We start from the raw sequence: 20,730 nt of genomic DNA, 5'->3' as shown, positions 1-20,730 counted from the left end.
GCTTTTCTAATATTAGCCATACGTTCACGTTCGAGTTTTGTCATCACTGGAGATCCCTTTTTCATTTTCACTTTCTCCCTCGCCTCTTTTTCACCTGATGTTATCTCTGTCTTGTTGTTCCAGTTGAAGAACAGTCTAAGAGACAACCTGTGTTTGGACCAGGGGCCGGACACCGACAATGTTCCCATCATGTACCTCTGTCATGGTATGACACCACAGGTCAGTGGGCTCTCATTTTATTCAGTTACGTTCCATCTTCTCTATTCTTCCTCTTCAGACGCATAGGAAAAAAACACCCTGATCACACAGAGAGATCTTAGGAGAGGTTGTTGGCAGTGGATAATTGAACTCTTCTGCAGCCTTTGTTATTTTAAATGAGGGATTTAGAGAGAGCAACTATTGCATGAAGTTGCATTATATGTGTGAGTGATATCCCTTTATTCTCTGCACAACAAAAAGGCTGTGTGAGAACACGTTTGATATGTTGTCCCAGTTTAAAACATCAAAATGATTTAAAAATGTTATGAAATCATCAACATATCAACATAGAGCGTGCACACCAGAGACTTCTGCCGACCGAGCTGGCTAGCTTCCAGTGTAGCAACCAGCTAACTTGAATGGAAATAATTATTCAATCATGTGGCTCTTCTAGACTTTCCAAATGTTATAGGACCAAATGGCTCAAATTATGATAGTGAAACGATCCATTTTACAGGGGCTGTCACGTTCAAAAAAATGTATCCACCTTTTCACAGCTGCTACCTCAGTACATTACGTGATGTAATTGCACAGTTTGGCCACTACGAAAGTTTGCTTCAAAGCCTGGCGCTGTTCCCGGGGGGTTTAGTTGGAAACACACATTTACATATTATCACTGCAAGTTTTTAATGAGTTTTGTTTGTGTCCACCTGATAAATGAAAGTCCAATATTTACTCTACTTTTAGCTCTACTTGGGTCATCAAACCTGTTACATCATCTATTATGGTCACCAGCCAGTTCCTAATTCAGTCTCTCTTGTTTGGTCCTGGACAGGCAGGGTACAGTTAGTTTATCTGAGCTATTTTGTGAGAGCTGATTTGTGGACCAAAAACCAAAAGAATGCGCTAAAAGTTGTTAAAAGTTGTTTAGGATAGGTAAAAAGAACAGCAATGTTGGTGGTAATTCTTTGGGTCCATCACTACCAAACTTCACACCGGATGGTTTGTATCACAAAACCATCTGGAAAGGCGCCTCTAGAAACTGTTTGGAAAAGGGCAGGCACTTTCAAAAAATACTTTGCAGCTTATTGGATGAACCATCTGTCTATCACCGTCCATCATGGGCTAATATCAACCAATTAGATCAACAGAGGGAGTCGATACCACCAGCGGCAGTCGGTTCTCACTCCCAGCATATCAAATACAGATGCCTGGTCAGTGGCCCTATTCTTTTAAGTTCATTGCTTTAGTTACCCCTCTAGCATCACGTTTTGACACGCCCTGAAAATATTCACGTTGCGTTACTTGCACAAGTTTGATCGCATGGTTATGCATTTTCTATCGTGTCTACTCGTGAGAGTAACGCAAATAAAAATAACCACGAACCACATCAGTATGGATCCAAAACAAAGAGATTTCTCTGTGATCTGACTGCAATAAATGGATCAGAAGGACACCAAAATAACATCATAATGCTGTCTTGTAAACAGCCTGAATTCATGCTTCGTCAGGTCTGTCGGCGAGATGACAAGCAAACCACTTTTAAAATGCTTGTTCCCTGAATTGAGTTCGGTGCGCCAATCCGTGTCTTATCGCATGTTATCATTGACTTTGTATGTAATCTAGCACGGCATTAAGCTAAGTAAATGACATAACTTACATTACTTGAGTGGTGTCTTTATGTGACATGAGTAATATGGCGCGAGTTACCATAACCAACTAGTATTAGTGCTGCAAAATAACCAGGTTTTATTTTATGCCTAAAGGCTAACAAACCGTCGCTTCTCTCGCTCGTCATCACACCCAAACCACACCCACAGCTGCAGTAGTTCCTCATAGGACTTTGATTGGTTGAAGCCCAGCAAGATAGTTTTGCTTGCTCACATGATTACTTGATCTTGCAAATCCAGCTGCCTCACAAGGTAAATCACTTCAAGCCACTACTATGGCATCGCACATAGTTATTTGAACAACTGTTGATGTGAAAATATTGGGCAGTGCAGCTTTCAACATTTCCACAGTCAAGAGGAAATTGCACTTGTTTGTGGTTGAAGTTAATAATGTAGAGTATTTTTGAGGAATTATAGTGACTCTGCATATAGGGGCATGAGTAATGTCGAGCAGTGGGGGTCTGTAATTTACATAAATGAAAAAGTCACATTTCCATAATGAGAAACCTGTCTAATTAGAGCCCAGATCTAGAAGGAAATGCAACAAAGAGCCAATCTATCACCGTGCTATAATAACACTGCTTTGTCATGTGCTGTTTTGCTTGTGGAGTGAAACTTTTCAGCCGTCGCAGCTGAAGTATCTGAAAAGTAATACTCGAGTCGCTGAGGCCAATCAACAACTCTATCAGCCTTCTGCAGATTCAGGGCCATTTAAATTCTAAGGGGCTGTAAAGGCAGCACTTATTGGCCCTTTAATGGAGACACTGAAAAATACTTTAAACACCAAGAGAGTGTGACTTTGTATTTCTACTTTTCACCACTTTGAAATGCTCTGTAGCTTGACTAAATTAAAAATTAATATTTTACCGTCTGCATTATATCCTGGCTGCCATAAAGAGGCTCGCATAATCAGAACTAGACTCCGCTAACTCACCGAGCCCAGCACCTAGAGGAGCCTTCTGAGGACACTCCAAGCCTTGCCTCCATTGTCAGTAAAGTTAATAGCTTTGACCGGCGCCTTGACGTCGGAAACATCCAACTCTCTATCTGGGTCATACTCAGCAGTATTGAATCAGCTGCTGAAACAGCTGTGTTGGCGTTTCTCTGTCCTGTCGTTTTACCTTTCACATTTTCTCTTTCCTGGACACAGCATAATCAGCAGGTGCCGATAAAGAAATTGACTTGTATTAGTACTTTTTTATCTCCGTCACCCCTTCACTATCTATTTATTGAAACGTAACTAATTGATATGGGCAAGGCCACAATGAAGGGTCTTGAGCTTATTCTATCCACAATAAAGAGCTTAAAGGAGCAGTTCACCCAAGAATAAAAAATTCAGTCATTATCTGCTCACCTTCATGCTGTTGGAAAGTTGGGTTAAGTTCAGTAGTTTAAAAATGTAAAAAACAACCGAAAAAAGTAATAAAATCAGCTGAAAACTTTTCAATTATTGTCCCTTGAGCTTTGTGCCCAGTTTAAGCAGAACTAGCAGACTCAGAATTAAAGGAACAGTTCACCAGAATATGACAATTCAGTCATTATTGACTAGCCCCCATGCTGATGCAAAGTTTTGTAGTCCACAGTCATTTCCGGAGGGTCACAGCAAAACATCCTAAACAACTGAAGTAGATATCTTTATCTTCTCAATATGGCAAGTTTTGACAGAGGATGTCACTGGCTACACAGATTGTAAAGCCCACTGAGGCAATGTGATTGTGATTTTGGTTTTCGTAATGTAGGTGCTAACTACAAACAAAACTCATTACATAATAACAATGTTATGTGTTGAAAACTTGTATGCTGAAGTAAACATGTGTATAACGCTGTGATCCTACCCTCTCACTGAAGTTACATAGTGTAGAAACAAGGTAGGGGGGCGGAGTGGCTGAGACAGAGACACCATTCACCCTATAACAAGACACTGTGCCATTAAAATGATTTGGAAGCTGTTGTAAGGTAAAAAAAATTACATAATGTTGCTTTAATTCTGAATGCGCTGCTTTTGCTTAACTGGGCCCAAAGCCTAGAAGACACTTAGTGAAAAGTTTTGACATTCCCAACATGAATTTGGCAGATGGGACAGAAAGATGGCAGGTAAATGTATTCAGCCCGTGGCAGAGCAGACTGCCCGCAGTCCGAGCCAACGCTGCCCAAAGAGAAGCCTGTGGGCCAATTTAATCCCCGTCCTCTGGGACGCAGAATCATGCAGTATTATTCATCTGGCCTACATGATGCTAATTTGTTCAAATCTGAGGGGTTGTGTCTTAAAACTCACATTTTTTTAGTCACAGCCAAGTTCAAAGCCAGGCATTTGCTTTTCCAGTTAGTGTTAGTGAACAGATATTTAGCTGCAGCTGAGTTATTTTGAGATATTAAAGGCAGAGCAAATGAACAGATAATTTGTTCGCTCATGTTTGTGGAGGAATTTAATCTTCCGAAAAAAGACAAATGACTTCTAGCAAACCATAATTTACCCACTGCGGTGTGACATGTTTCCAGATAACAGAGGTATTTGGGGGCTTTACTGGGATAAGTCATGATAGCAGCAGAATATAATTACACAGTGCAGGATCAGCAAGGGGAACTAATCACTTTGTAGGTTGGAGATATTTGGTCTTTTCGAATCAGAGGTGCATATATATACATTATGTGCACATAAAATGAAATGGAAGTTAATATCTATTCTGTACCTGCTGCAGTAATCAGGGAGAGATTACAGAATCTTAGTATATAATGGATAAATCCATAATACTTGCTGTTAATAGATATTCTCACACATATTTATGCAAAAACGACCTCTCCTCGCCTGAGTGAGTAACCCTGCTCAAACTGATACATGCCAAAACAATAACAAATGTGTTTTTATGGCCAAAAGTGGTATGTTGATCTTGAAATCATTGATGAATGCCAAAAAAGAGTTCTGAAACAGCAACGATAAGAGGCCTGAGGATGCAGGGCGAAAAGCAGCAGGAAATGTCTTCACAGCCAACATCAAAGACTCAAATATTCCTCTGGTCTTCTATCATGCACTTCTATCACTTTCCATTCTTTTTTCTTTATTCATGTGGAGTATCTTTTGTAATGTTATTCCCCCCAGTCCTTCTTATTCCCCATTCAGATCCTTTTATTCTGATTCGTCCAATCCTTTAGATTACCTCTGAGTCCTCTTCTTTCTGAAATGAATCATTTCCGTGCGTGTGTGTCCGTGTCCAACGGGATAGATGGATATGGCTTTGAATACCTGATGATCTGTTGAATGTCAACGATGCATAACGTTCCTCATTTTCCTTCTCAGCCACTTGACACAGCTGAGGGAGGGAAGCCCGGAAGGGTATGCAGAGGAGGATGAGAGAGACAGAGAGAGAGTGAGAGACATTTCACAGTGAGGATTTCAGTGGCAAGCGTTCAGTTAGGCACTTTTTCACTTACCGCAGTAAATGACCAGAGCTTTCAGCTTCATGCCACCTTCACGTGCCACCAGTTTCACTCAAGTTGAACCTGCCGACTGGAGAAATATTCACCTAAAGGTCCTGGTAGTCATTTTAAATTAAAGGGTAACCAATTTCCAACATTAAAATGTGTTTACAGGTGTCGGGGAGTACCACTGCATGTGTGACTGAAGTAGTATAAAGCCTTTTGTGGCTCCAGAGGAAGCTACATGTAAACTGATCATTTGCCTCCAGTGGCTCAGTTGCACTGTGGGTAATGTAGGCCCCAAGTTTTAAAAAGAAAGAAGAATGCGAGCAATAAAAAAGGCAATACATCCGATCATTTGTTTTTAAACTGTCCATAATGAGTCCAGCAGTGTTACAATGCAATGCTCGACCAGTGGGCTGCGTTACAAAACCTGGCCGCCTACATTACCCACAATGCAACTTCGCCATTGAGTGACATTATTGCAAGCAAATTATCAGATTGTTACATTGGGAGAGTAACCCTTTAAGTTTGGTTTGGTTCCACAACACAGATGTTTGAGACAGCACACTGAACCACTGATCAGAGATAACTGGAGTTGTGGTGATAAACTGCATTTTCTTGCACCAAAACCAACATGGATCGCAGCCAGCAGTTAGCACTATTTATATAGGTTCATACCAGTGATAGCTACAATACTCACCACTGCACCCTTTATGATAAGTTTGGTTGGCCGTGTCTGACTGAGAGATTTAAAAATCACTAGTATCTGTTTATCTTTAAAGCCGTGATTGGAGAACAAACCTCATATATCACATCTAGGTAGCTCGTGCCAGGACTGATCTTGGAAAGACTGCTTTTTGTATGAGTGCTGCAGTCTCTTGGAGTCTCTTGCAATGTGACCTACAAATGAACTATCTTATATCACTTGGTCACTTTAGGTTTTTCCTGAACAACCGTCCACTATCGGCCTGGAACTGATTTAACTGATAAAGTTTTGCTGTGTTTATATTTCTATAGTAACTGGTTTGTTGGGCTTCACAATATAGTAAACAATAGCATGATTATTTTAAAAGGTTACGGTTGCGATGTGATCAAGATTATTGGTAATGTTCATTTTTGCATCACAATTTTGATTTTGATTTTTTTTTAAATCATCTCAATCATGACAATGTGACATTTTGTGACTTAAATCTGGAGAACACGTTATGTAAAGTAGGACGTCTGAGCACTACAGTACTTCATTCTAATGCTGTTTGCAGCTTATTATGCACTTGGCACATATTGCGATTTTAATATTAGTTTGATTAACTGTGCAGCCCTACTGGTTTGCTTTTGATTGTCTGATGGCTTTGTTCATTTTAAATGAAGGTTTGAATTGAATTGAATTTGCACTGAAAAGGCTAAAAAAAAAAGTGGTCATTCTTCTTTTTTTAAATTTATGAGCGTTATATCAAAGTCAGTTTCCCTGTCGATATGTGTTCCTCCTTACCTAAATCTACACTACACTACAATCAAAAAATGATTTGCCTGAAACATTAACTTAATTAATTTTACTTACATGTAAATTTTCCATGTTATTCTGTAAGTTTAACATATATTTAATGCAAAGTTTTCTCTATCATGTTGAGTCAGTGTGAATAAATTAAATAACTAGATGTGTGATTTATTACAAGAGACAGAATAACCTATTTAAAGTGCACAACTTTTATGTATAATTCTCACTTAATAATGAACACTTGAATAACACATTATGTTTGTGTAGAAGTTCCCTTTAACTCTATCATAATTAAATAAACATATAAGGTTCAAGTATAGGTCTGCATTCATTTGATCTAATCAGACAAGTTATTTAATTTATTCACACTGACTCAACAAACTTTGCATCAAGTGTGACACTTTGCCTTAAACTTATGTAATCGAATTAGATGGAACATTTACATGTAATTAAAATACTTAAAGTCAATGTGTTGAGCCTGATTATTTTTGAGTGCAGTCTTCTGACCCCAAGCAACAGCACTATTCAAAGGGGGAACTGACTTCGACAATAGACCGTTATGTGTCCTTAAGGGTGACACACAAGGGATGAAATCATTTGCAAATGTCAGTTGGAAATATCAAAATCTTTACAAGACCCATTGGCAGTGGGTGCATCTTAGGACTTGGTCATTGCACACACAAGGCCTCCCAGTTCATGTTATAGATTTTCTTGAAAAGGGATCATTTAAAAACTAATATTAAATTCAAGGGACCTTGCAAAAACATGTGGCTGTTCTCCAAATACTTTTTTGGGTTATGAATTCTTAAAGGAGTAGTTCACTCTAGAATGAAATTCAGTCATTATCGACTCACCCTCATGCTGATGAGAAATCCGGTGTAGTTTTTTATTCCTCAAAGTGCAGCTGGAGACCTGCGGGGGTACCGTCCTGCAGCAAAAATCCATTTAACGGGCATCAATGGTGTCCATACATGGCTCGTCCACTGCAATCCAAGTGTCCTGAAGTAGCGACATCCAGAGTTCACTCGAAACAGTGTCATTTAGTACATTTTTATAGCCTAAACAGTTACTATACTATATTTGCTGCAGGACCGTACCCCCGCGGGTCTCCAGCTGCACTTTGAGGAATAAAAAACTACACTGGACTTCTCATCAGCATGAGGGTGAGTCGATAATGACTGAATTTCGTTCTAGAGTGAACTATTCCTTTGAAGGTGCCCTTGGAGTTAAAGTTTTGACAATACTTTTTTTTTTTTGTTTGAGAAAATCCATGACGTGAATTGGAAAGAGTTCTGAATTCAATTTTAATTACTTTACATACTATTGGATAGTTAATAACAATGCATCATGTGTTATCAGTTGATATGTTTTCCACATTAATCTTATTCTGCAAAATGAGATGTGTTTTATTTCTTTCTAAATTGTATTGGAGTAAAAAATATAATGTCGTAGATAATGGAAAAACACAAGTAAAATATACGTAGCTCAAAACTGTACTATCATAAACATAGTTATCACCACTTTTAAATAAAGGGGGATTTATAGTTAAGGGCGGTGTTTTTCAGTCCTAGTCCTCGTGGCCCCTACCCTGCATGTTTTAGATGTTTCCCTGCTCCAGCACACCTGAGTCAAATGATCAGCTCATCATCAAGCTCTGCTGAAGCCTGATAATGACCCATTCATTTAGATCAGGCGTGTTGAGGCAGAGAAACATCTACAAGACAGAGGGCCCCCAGGACCAAGACTGAAAAACACTGGTTTAGAGTAATGTCATTGTACATTATGTAGCTATAATGGGCCAGTGCTATAAGAGCGTGAACAGCCTGCCATATTTCTGTATCATAAAGTAAATGACAGGATGTTATGATTCAAGCACAAAACAGTCTGATCACGTACTGTACAATACGTCCATTTGGAGTGGCAGTGGTGCTCTGAATAGATCAAATCCACCACTGAAAAGGCCCACTGATATCTATAGCAGGTCTGCAGTAAACCATATGTGTCAAGTGTAAACTTGATTTTCTTTACTTTACACAGCGTAGTAAATGTCCACTGCAGAGCTTCATTGAAAATCCATCACTGTGCTGTTCCTTTAAAGGGACAGTTCACCCCAAAATGAAAATTCAGTTATCTACTCACCCGCATGTCGATGGAAAGTTGGGTAAGGTTTCTAGTAAGGTTTCTAGTCTAGATAACATTTCTGGAGCTTCGCAGCAAAACAGCGATACAGCATTCTCCTAAACAACTGAAGTGATGGGGACTCATTTTAAAACATAAAAGAACAATCGAAAAACAACATAAAATGGCTCCATACAGGTTGTCCGGTGGAATCCAAGTCTCCGGAAACCCCCGAGATCCCAAATGGATTTGAAAAGACGTTATTTACACCCTTGAAACACTTGAGACGCTTTTAGCTTAGCAGCTACAGTGAAGACTTTGGCTTAAAAAAGGGGTGTAAATAACTTATTTTCAAATTAATTTGGCATCTCAGGGCTTCTGGAGACTTGGATTTTGTTGGATGAGCTGCATTGAGCAATTTTATCTTCAATTTTTCAGTTGTTTTTTTAACATTTTAAAACAAGTCCCCATCTACTTGAATTGTTCAGGAGAATGCTGCAATATGTTTCGCTGTGAAGCTCCAGAAATGTTTTGTGGACTATGAAACTTCACCTGACTTTCCATCAGCATGGGGGTGAATAGATAATGACTGATTCATTTTTGGATTATAGAATTTTTAGCTAACTTAATGGTGTTGTCCTGTTTTGCATTATTATTGCTGCTAGTCAGTATTTCTCACAGCTGTCAATTGTCTTTCAGCATCAGCAAATATCCGGCACAAATTCCTCTCCAGAAAAGTATTTTTATTGTTTTCCAGCAAGTTGTGTCATTTCTAACTGCTGACCATAATGAGCTATCATGACACTGCACCAACATGTTTTCAGCATCCTTAACTGTTATATAAACCTGTTATATAAACAGAAAACCCTTCTCAGCACCACATTAGGTAATATTCAAAAATTAATGCGGCTGATGTTGAATCAGGGGTGAATCTCAGGCCAGTGGGAGAGGTGTGGATGACAATATTCATTCAGCAAAATATAGTGAAAAATTGCTGTGGAAACTAAGCACATAATAGAAATTTGATCTGGGCCTCAGTAATGGTGTAGCATTGCTAAGAAGATTGCTTTGTGGCCGGATCAATAAAGTCTGAAAATTAGACCTTTGAGGCTATTTACCAGGACGGCATTCGTGTGTGTGTGTGCTAGTGTTTGTGTATGTGTGATTTTTTTTGTGAGGACCCAATTGACTCTTGCGAGGTAAGGACACTCACCAGTCCTCACTTGTTCATCAGGCTATTTAAGGACTTGAGTGCAAGAATAAGCCATGTCATACTGATATGCTGTAAAAAGATTAGAGCAATGGATTAGATGTAGTGAATAAGACTTCTCTCAAGTACGATAATATAAATGCGTGAGTGTGTGTACAGGCATGCGTGTGGGTGGACGCGTGGGTGTCGACGGAACCGAAATAACCAGGATATTAAACTTGTAAGTAAGTTTGGGCGGAAATGAACAAGCAGGATTTGATGTTTGTAAGAGGCTGGGAAAATAATTTTAAAAAAACAGACGAGCATTGATAAAGAGGAAGCAAGCAGCAGAACAAGTTTAATCAAAGATTAAAATTTGAAGCTTGCCACTTGGGAAAGAGAGAAAGCTGTTCTCCAACAGTTCATGCTTTAAAGAGACCTAAGAAGACACTGATTTATCATTTTGGGGAAAAGTTGGTGGTGTATTAATGATTTATTTCACCAGGGAGTCGGTTTGATTCAAAGAAAACACAAACCAATTACCGGACTTTCAAAACTTTTCACAAACACTACGTGCGGGTGTTTGTCAGAGAAACCCAATTACTGGACTCTAAAAGTTTAACCTTTGACTAAATTGACGTGTTTTTCCGTGTCTGTTCGTCAGCGGGAGAGAAAAACATGCATGACCTCCCTGTGGGATCAAATGCCATTGTGCTTATATAAAAGACTCTCCTTCCAAGGTGTGAATTTCCAACCAGCTTTTACTTTCACTTAATAAAAGCAAAATGCATCACAAGCCATAGAATACAGCAGAGCCTGCAGGTGAATTTTCTCCGGGTCATTAAAAGGCGATGGTTATAAAACGGAGATATGAAACGGTTGTGGCTGCGCTGAAGTAATCTATTTTGAAAATGGCTGTGTCTGTAAGCCTATTAAAAGTGGCACCAGTCTGATCAGTGCACGATACCATAATGAGCTCCCTCTCCCTCTGTCTCTCTCTCTCTCTCTCTGTGTTTGTGTGTGTGTGAGCTGAATAGTAGTAGGAACAATACCGTTTTTTTATTCAGTTATCTGTATCTATAAATAACATCTTTTCCAGTTAACCTCATTGCCTGCTCCCTCTTTTAAACTCTCCTCCTGCACCTCTCTCTGCTCTGCTCGTCTGGAGGAACCTCTTCATTATGTACTGAGACATTTTTGCAGCTGTTGTGTCCCGAGCGCGTGCGTGTGTGTGTGAGTGTGTGTGTGTGTGTGTGTGTGTGTGTTTGGGTTTGTCTTTCACCACCAGAACAGATGGCTGAGGGAAACACCAGTGATTAGTGTGTCTAACTACATCCGTAGCTGTCAGAAATAAGCTCACCAGGAGCCTCAGTTAGATAATAGATGATACAGACATTTTTCATAGACACTCAGCTACTGTAGCAAATATGTCAGTCTGTGTGCTGTAGCTAGACATCAGGGGTCAACTGTGTCACGACTGAGGAGACTGTTGGTAGTCAATGTTTCTGCAAACCACTGCTACGTTTACATTTGTGACATCATAGGATATGTAGCACACTGAATATGTACGAAACGTGTCATATCACGTTCACATTACATGTTTATGACCTGACTGTCAGGAGGTGGAGGAGACGGTGATGGATTTACAGGCAAGAAGGCTGGCAAGCCAGTGACCGCAGTGCGAGACTGCATTTCAACATTTGTGTGTGGGACCACTGGATATTTTAAAGAGACCTTGGGACCAAAACAGGTGTTTTAAAGGATGAGTTCACCCAAAAATGAAAATTCAGTCATTATCTAGCATTCTCCTAAACAACTAAAGCAGATGTGTTAAAACTGAAAAATCAACTGAAAAAGAAAAAACATAAAATGGCTCCATATATCTCCTCTGGTGTAAGTCTCCTGAAGCCCCCTGAGATCCCAAATTGATTCAAAACAATGTTATTTAGACCCTTTTGAAGAGTAACTAAACTCCTAACCACTTTATTCAGCTGAAATACAATAAATATGGGTGTTGAGTAGTGTAGTTGACATTTAGTGTTAAGTATTTGAATTATACCTATTGTGTTACAAATATGCATAGCGACTGCCCTCTACAGGTTGAAACCTGGCTATTGCAGTTGAATTTTGCTATTCGCAGGTCTCGACTCAGTCTGGTCCCGACTCAGCAGACTGTGGGAGAGGAGTATCAGTGAAGAAGTGTTTGAGTAGTTAGATAAAAATGCCTTTGCTAATGCTAAAATCTTGGTATTTAATTATTTCTGCAAACCACTGACACGTTCAAACCATATTGACGATCCTATAAAAAAACTGCATTTCAACATTTGTGAGACTTTATTGAGACTACGGAACAGTTTCCAGTCTGTTTCGTGGCAACAAAACAAAGTATCTTTGACTGGGAAGTTGCGGCATCTCAAACCGTGTTTTGTAATGACAAAGCTTTGATAACATGTTAGCTAATTGTATGTTAGTGTTCGTGGGTGTGGGTGTGGGTGTGTGTGCGTGTGCGTGTGCGTGTGTGTCTGTGGTGAGGAGCTGCAGGGGACAACTGCAGCTGCAGGAGGCAACATGAAGTGAAGGAGTGAATGGGCGTGTCTTGGACCATGTAAGACTATATGATGTGAACCCATTGTGTTGTCCAGCTGATGGGGCAGTTACAGGTCATCTGCAGGCTCATTTTTGCATTAAAGAACATGAATATTTCAGTGTGTGTTCAGACTCCTATAGATCAATGCCAGAAGCACTTAGAGAGCTTCTGACTGTTTGGTGAATAGTTTCAGACTGTAACCTTTCAAAAGAGCCCTGTACTCCAAATGGTTCAAGAACAGCTTTGAATTGACTTTGGTCAGGACCGTGGGACAGAAGTCTTTAGATCATTTTACATGCATTTTCCGGACTATTTAATAAATTGGGATTAAGAACATGTTGACATGCGCTCAGGAACACTGTTATTAGATTAGTTATTAGTTATTAGCACATTAGAACTGGTGTGGTAGCAAATTGTCTTAAGGGGCCTCTGAACTCAGTCCAACCCTCACCCTCTCAACATGTAACTCACTGTACAGCACAGCTTTTGTCTTTATATCTAAAATATGTCACACAGCACTGGAAATGACAGATTCGATCACCAAACAGCTCCTTTCAGGTTTGATTTTGCTCGGATGGGAATGTCGTCTGCTGAAGGGAGACATTAAACACCTGAAAATCAACGTAGCTTAATGGCTTTATTCTGTCCACACTTGTTAATGTTTACATTCGTCAGGAGAGATTGCTATCTGTCTAACACAGCGCTGTGCTAATCCTTCTATTAGAAGCTTTAAGAAGCCGTGACAGGAGAGGAAATAGCATTAAGCCCTCTGTTGGCAGCTGAGCATCAATCTATTGACAGATGCGAGTTTAATCGCTCTTATTAGCGCACACACACACATACGTAGAGAAACTGATCGTCAGTCGGGAGCGTTCGCACAGCCTCGACGCACTCCCTCACAAACTGTATGCGCATGGATACACACATCAGACCGCGCTGTCGTCTCTCTCGAGGTGTTTTTAAACAGCAGTTTAAAAGGTCCGCGGCTGGTTCACAGTGTGATAATGGCTCCTGTCTCGAAATGTCCTGTTCCTGCAAGACGGTCATTATTCTCATCAATTACCTCCTCAGAGCCTCCACACACTCCTCTGCAAAACACACACACACATACACACCTACGGAGTGTGAGCACACGGCGATGTTTCCGTTTGTTCTGAGCATTGTGTTTCTCTTTTGTTACGTTCTCAACTTTTTCCTGCTTGTTTGAATTTCGGCTCGACATTGATCCTTCTTATCTGCTTCACTCGTGTCGTGTTGTCTGTGATTCTTTGTCTCATCTTCTGCTCTTCTGTCAGACTCGGGGAAATGCGTGTCTCACTTTATGGTTGGAACCTTTAAACTACATCAGGTGTGTTTGATTTACCTCGGAAAACATTTTGCAGGCTTCAAAACTGGGCCAACATTTGCATTCATTACCATGTCCTTGTGTTTTGTTTTCTGTTTTTTATTCCAGGTATGCAAAATCTCCCCCAGCTAATATTTAGCCAGGATCTACTTTTCCATCCCTGACCTCTCTTCTCCCTCCTTCATCACATGCCACTGAATATTTCCTTCCTTTTTTTTTTCTCTTCATTTCTCTTTTTCTTCCTAATTAGATCAGTTACAGGTGGCCTGTTTATTTCTCATATTAAAAGTGAGAATGTTGTTCAGAGACCTGGCAAATTTCTAGGTGAGGTACAAAAAAAAAAATACACTTAAAATTAGCCTAGTTACAGTGCTCCCTAGTTACAGTGCTAAATTTGTAAATACAGCACATGATCCAATCACTTCTTTACCAGGGCTGGAAATTGGGGGGGGAAAAACTGATGTTGTAATATTTTTCTTTTCTGTTATGTACAGTAAACAGCTATATGAAAGAAAAAAATCAGGAATTGTAAAGTATTATGAACTGGATAAAATAGCTCCGTCAAAACAGACATAACAATGAAACGAGTGGTAAATAGAAACAAAATAAATGTCTCCAAAAACCAGCACTGCAACAACAAATAGACCACAACTCAATTCAATGTGTGTGTGTTGTGTGTGTCATTTCTTTCCCCAAAAGAGTTCACAACCACGAAATACAAAAGAAATACAACTCCTCACAAAAATAGCCAAGACGAGCAACTCCAGAAGAAACTCAGAAAAAAACACATACTTCCAGTGTTCGAAAGGCCCAGTTCTCACTGGTATGCAGACTAGAGGATGCACTTGTATGTTGGACCGAAAAAGCGGACACCAAGACGGGGGTAAGGTTGAAGGTGGAGTAGGGCTCATGATAATGGGAAGCTGAGGCTTAGGTGGAGGCTCAGGTGAGCGAGACACGGAGGATCCACAGAGGGATCTTGGTAGGAGGCGGAGGTGGCTGTGGAGCTAGAGCTTGGAGTTGCACTGGCTCTGGAAATGGTGAGGAGGCACAAAATTAGTCACAAGGAAGAGCAAAAAAGCCACGAAAGGTAGCACTAGCGACATAGCCATATATACCACAGCGACGAGTGGAAACAATCAGGCAGTGAGTGGAGAGAAGACCATAGTATTTGAGCCAGCACTGATGATTAGATGAGCTGCAAGGTGTGTGAGAGGCCGGAGCTCCAGCCATCCAGAGAAGCCACGCCCGGCCTCTGCAGAGCACCTCTGAGAACACGTAAAACAAAAACACAAGCGCGAAGCACAGAAAAATACCACACACAAAGTCCAAATCATGACATGAACGGCAACATACAGGGAGAACCGCAGACTGTGCACACCACTGTCTGGCTATAGTGGCGCAGACTTTACAGAGCGACCTGATGCTGAGGAAACCTGCCATATCTCTGACCAAAAACACTCAAAGCACCTTTGAAATGTAGGAGCCACAAGTAGCTGTCAAGATACATTCATTCTTTCTTTTTAAAGATATCACAGCTTCTTAAGCCGATGTGCCGCATGATTCCTGTAATTGTTTTCATGAATTCTTTTTTGTTTCCTGGTGGTTAGTTGTCTGACTTTATATGCCAGCTGTTTGGTTGTTTGACTATAAAAATGTTTGTTGTGTTATAAGGTCTTAATGCCCTCCCTGGTGCCATCATGTTAAAAAAGAAAAGAAAATGCAGCAGAAGTGCACTCTTGGAAGCCCCTATGGTCGATGATGAATATGATGAAGTGGCCTCTAGGTGTCCTTTATGCTAGAAAATTTGTTTACGTGCCTCTCAGTGGTTAGTTAATAGTTCCTGCGTGGTTTTATTAAAGAGTTGTGGTACTTTCAGCCTTTTTTTTATTTTCACCAGGGGTTGGAAGTGTTTCACCATAAAAGAATCACAACTTCCTGCACACCAGGGTCGCACTGCCTGAATATATATATGTTATAAATGTGCTATAACAAGTATATATATAATAAGTGAAATAAAAAGGAAATTACAAATTGAATGGAAAATAAAAAATCACTATGAACTATATGGAAAGATTTCCAACTGCAACTGGAAAATAGTTACGAAGGTGACTGAAGTGTGTCTGAAGGTTGAGGGGTACAATAGTGATGCATTCTCAGCCGCAAACATACAGTTTGTGTAGTTTCCAGAAACCAAATCTCCTGTAGATTGTTTGATGTTGCAGAAAATAATTTGCATACAAATAAGACTTTGGGATGAGATGAGATTGGAACGAGAGCTGCTCTGTTGAGAGATTCTCAACAACACACCTTGATTTTGTGAATTTTACAAAGCTCATTAAAGAAGATGGTAGGAGCAGACTGAGTATTCCCACATCTTGATGTTTTTCCACAGCTGAGGAGAACTGAGTCTTACTTTCAGCGACTGTCTGACTGGTCTGACTGTTTATGTTTGTGTCCCCCAGCAGAATGTGTACTTCACCAGCTCCCAGCAGCTCCACCTGGGAGTGCTGAGTCCGACGATCGACGACGATGACAACAAGTGTCTGGTGGACGTGAACAGCAGACCCAGGCTGCTGGAGTGCAGCTACGCTGCTACCAAACACATGAAGCTCACCTGGACGTTCTCTCAGGTAAACCACACTCAAAGAAGCACAGTTATAAATGTACAACGCGGTCTTTGGACCCCCCATGCGCAAGAAAGACATCACAAACTCCAGCTATGCCATGTTACAGCTCCTCAGCTTGGCTGCATCTTTGATCTTATTGTTTGTTAATTGGTATTCTGTATGTGGCCGGAACTTCCTGCTGGTTCTTGTCTGCTGGACCAAAGCTCCATGGATTCAGAGCGCATTTTTATGATTCAATTGAGTGGGATTCATACTTCTTCCTCCCCACTTTGTTTCGTGTAGAGCACAGATCATTCTTCTGCTTTTTTTTAATGCGGTAGGCGTTTTAAAAGCCCATCTACTTCAGTTGGATAATGAGCTTTCACACATCCACAGTTTCTGACTTATCACAACCTTCTGTCTTATTTTTAATCTTCACACTTTTAATGTTGTCTTAAAATGTGACAGATAAGTAGAGGGAGCTGGATAATTAGTATAAAGAAGGCACTACTATATTCACGCCCTAGGCATCTCTGCTCGGTGTGTGTGCATTTGTACGCTTCTCTCTGAGTGTGTGCGAGTGTGTGTGTTCTGTTTTTGTCCCAGACATCAGAGTGAATAACAGGATCCTTTAACGAACTATCATTCAGATCCTTCCCCTCTCTCTCTCTCTATCTCTCTCCCTCCCCCTCTCACCCATCGTCCAGTGTCCTCAGAGAACAATACCTCCCCATCCTTCAGCCTCCAGTTTCCTCAATATCTGTAGCTAGTGGGCACACTGGTAGGGAAATCTGCCTCTAATTAGCATCAGCCAGAATCCAAAATCTCCCTTCTAACTTATGTCAGAAGTCAGAGAGATGAAACCCATTAGGCATATCCCCTCTGGGTTTTTTTTTCAAAAGAGAAGCCCATTTTCTTTCTTAAAAAGTTTGGTGGTGAAGTCAGATGAGGGCCTGAGACTGAACCGCTCGCTTTTTGAACAAAGCAGATGAAACATTAGACGTATGAAAGATTTAAAGGGGAAGGAGAAAAGCGAAATGCAGTACGGCAAGTTCAACATTTGATCACATTTCACTGGTCAAACTTGTTCTATTAGTGAAAAAGGGATCAAAAGTTAAAGTTAGTGAGCGGACAGAGAGCGCATACCAAATGGCAGCACAGGGTTGAAGCTGGCTCATCCTGTACGGCTTCTATCCAGCACTAGTGATGCAGCAAATCACTGTCTCCAATACTGCTATACTTAAAAGCATGGTAGATATTAGCCAGTCGCATAGGTGTCATTTACATTACGCCACCTTTTAAAATGGCCTAATTTGTACTGGACACTAGAAAATAAGGCCAAGAAACATCTAAACCTGTGCCGGAGGAGGTGTTACTGTTCAATTGATAGTAGACGTGATCAACATATACTGTAAAATCAGAATGTGAAACATAAGACGGACTGGTTAGGTAGCACTGTCAAAAAACTGCATTCAGCCACAAGCATTCAACCCAAATGTTGCAAGAATCATGCAAATACATCAACCTTTGTGTCTTTTCTTACATATAGACTGATGAGTTTTCAGACTGCAACAGAATAAGTGTCAAGTTTCCACTATTATGGAACCAGGACAGCAAACAGAATGTTCTGCTCGCTGTTGTTGAGCTGACTCTGTACTTACTATTAGCCAATACTACGCTACGTGTCAAATGATACTTAGAAAGAAAAAGTAGGAAAGGTGTGTCTCTGTTGATACTCTAACTAGATGTAAAAGGTTAAGGAGAGACACACAAAAGTATTTCCAGAGCACAAATCTGAACATTGGATAATACCATGTTCAAAGTTCATGTTCCATTTTGTTGACATGTTAGAGTCAGGTCAAGGTTTTTTACTGTGGGAGTTTTGAAGAGCTCTTTTCTATCAATCCATAAATCAGAAAATACTGTCGACAGCCATAATCCATCCATGTAGCTAGGGATGTAACGGTATGAAAATTTCACACCACGGTAATAGTGACCAAAATTATCACGGTTATCGGTATACCGCGGTATTTTTAAAATGTCTTCAAAATGTTGAAAAAACACTGATACACTGATAAATTGAAATAATTTCACCAAGATTTATATTTAAATAGATTTATTATAAATTAAAAGGGTTAAGGTATAAGCAGCCTGTTTTTGAAACGCGTCCTGTAATGTCTGCGTTACAGAGGTAGAATGAGATGTACTGGCAGTAGCACTCGATTGGCCAGCAGACCCTCTCTGTGAAAAAAATGAATAGAAAATGTCATTATTAATTATTACTGTCATTGTTACTTAATACTAAGGGTGCAACCAACAGATCACAAAACTCACAATCTAGATCATATCACTTTTGTGAGAAACAGGTTGGATAATTTTTTAGATCAAAACAAAAAGGATTATTGTTAAATTAATTATGAATACTCTATTTTGGCTCTTATCTCTTTAGACACTTGTTATATTCACCATTTTATATTATTCTTTATATATAGTCTATTCTACAAATAATTCACAAGTATTATATATTTCTGATATTACTTATATATATATTGGCTGTCTGTCTCTGTCTGCTTGCCCGTCTGTTGTCAATGGACTCGGTCAATCTGATTGGTCAAATGGCTGCTGAGCCACAGGTAGACGCTGCTCCGGTGAACGGAGCTGAGATGAAAGTCAGTCATCTCAGTCAGTTTGCATTCATTAACTCAGTCCACCCAGTACGTGTTTGTCTCAAATCCTCCTCACTGCAGCTCTGCATCAATATTTGGGGAATTATTAGGTCGACTTTAAAAAGTGAAATCTACAATTAATAAGTGGTTCAGATAACGTGCCAAATCACGGATCAACTTCGTTCAGTTATACCACTATCTGGTCAGTTTGCATTAGTGACAACAGCAAATTAGACAGAGAAAACTCGACATACACACATCATGCACCCCAGCTTAAGGTTAATTTACCTTGCATTCGCTTAACAGTTGAGGGTGATGGTAGCGCAAATGAGTAAGTAAATTGGATGTGTTGCCGCCCCTCGCAACAACTTTCTTCTTGCAGCTCCTGCAGATAGGGCTGCCATCCTCGACCAGCTGTCCCTGAGCATTCTTATAATAACCAAAATACGCCCAGACTTCAGATTTGGTTCTCTTTGAAGGCGGAAAAATGCCTTGAGGGCCGCTACTATCACGTCCTCCCTCCACCATGTCTTCTTCACTACATAACAAGCGCACGTTGCACGCTGCGCCTGCGTAGGGAGACTTGGATAAAGTATCTCGCGAGCTTTCCACACCGTGGTTATCGACCGCGGCGGTTACCATGGTAATTAAAACTTAAACAGTAACCTTCACCGTCGGGAATTTTACCGTGGTTTACCATGACACCGGTAACCGTTACATCCCTACATGTAGCCCATGTTTTTACGAATGACATGTTATATAAATCAGGATATGTGACTGATATTTGAACAAACCCCCTCTTTAAAATCTTCAGAATATAGATACAAAACTGGAAAATTAACACCTAAATGTCTATTTTGGACATTTTTCTATCAACCAGTTAAGCAGCAAAATACCCCAGAGTCTCAAAATTGGCCTGTAGTGCCTCAAATACACCTCATTAAAAACAAATCTTTCAGCAAAAGCAATAGTGATGTGCAAGCACAATACTGACATATTATCAAGTTACAGAGTTATAATGGCCAACAAGCAGTTCCTTATTTACACATCCAGCAGACACAGACCTTAACATTCATTCATTCATTAACACTATTTTGATACAGTCTTCTGCAGTACAGTATTCAGTCTATAGCAGCTAAATGCGTCACTACTTTATGACAGAATTTCTGACTCTATTTGCTGTTTGGTGCTGGACAGATAGCATATGGTGGAATTTTTAGAAGATTTTATTAAAACAGCTGTCTGTTGCAGCTGGAAATTAGGTTAATGCTAGCTTAGTTGTGCTTATAAAACCAAAACATTGAGCTAAATTAGACTCTACAGACCTGAGGGGGACTACAGTTGGATGATGTTTGTCTGTGGGTCTGTCACCACATTTCACATCATAATGTAATCAGCTGCCAATATGAAAGACATGAATTAGTACAGCTTTAACT

At 40.1% G+C, this 20,730-nt stretch overlaps 1 protein-coding gene across 1 annotated transcript in view; it reads left to right on the top strand.

Moving 5' to 3' along the window:
- The window catches only part of galnt18a (UDP-N-acetyl-alpha-D-galactosamine:polypeptide N-acetylgalactosaminyltransferase 18a), a 173,507-nt gene that overhangs the window by 139,981 nt on the left and 12,796 nt on the right, over positions 1-20,730 (top strand). The window contains exons 9-10 of the mRNA XM_073472461.1: positions 124-219; positions 16,485-16,652. Of these exons, the coding sequence (XP_073328562.1) occupies positions 124-219; positions 16,485-16,652 (264 nt within the window). The remainder of the gene's footprint in view (positions 1-123; positions 220-16,484; positions 16,653-20,730) is intronic.

This window comes from Pagrus major, chromosome 8 (assembly GCF_040436345.1).
Source record: "Pagrus major chromosome 8, Pma_NU_1.0".
NCBI lineage: Eukaryota > Metazoa > Chordata > Actinopteri > Spariformes > Sparidae > Pagrus > Pagrus major.
This window is presented reverse-complemented; position numbering and strand designations above follow the sequence as displayed.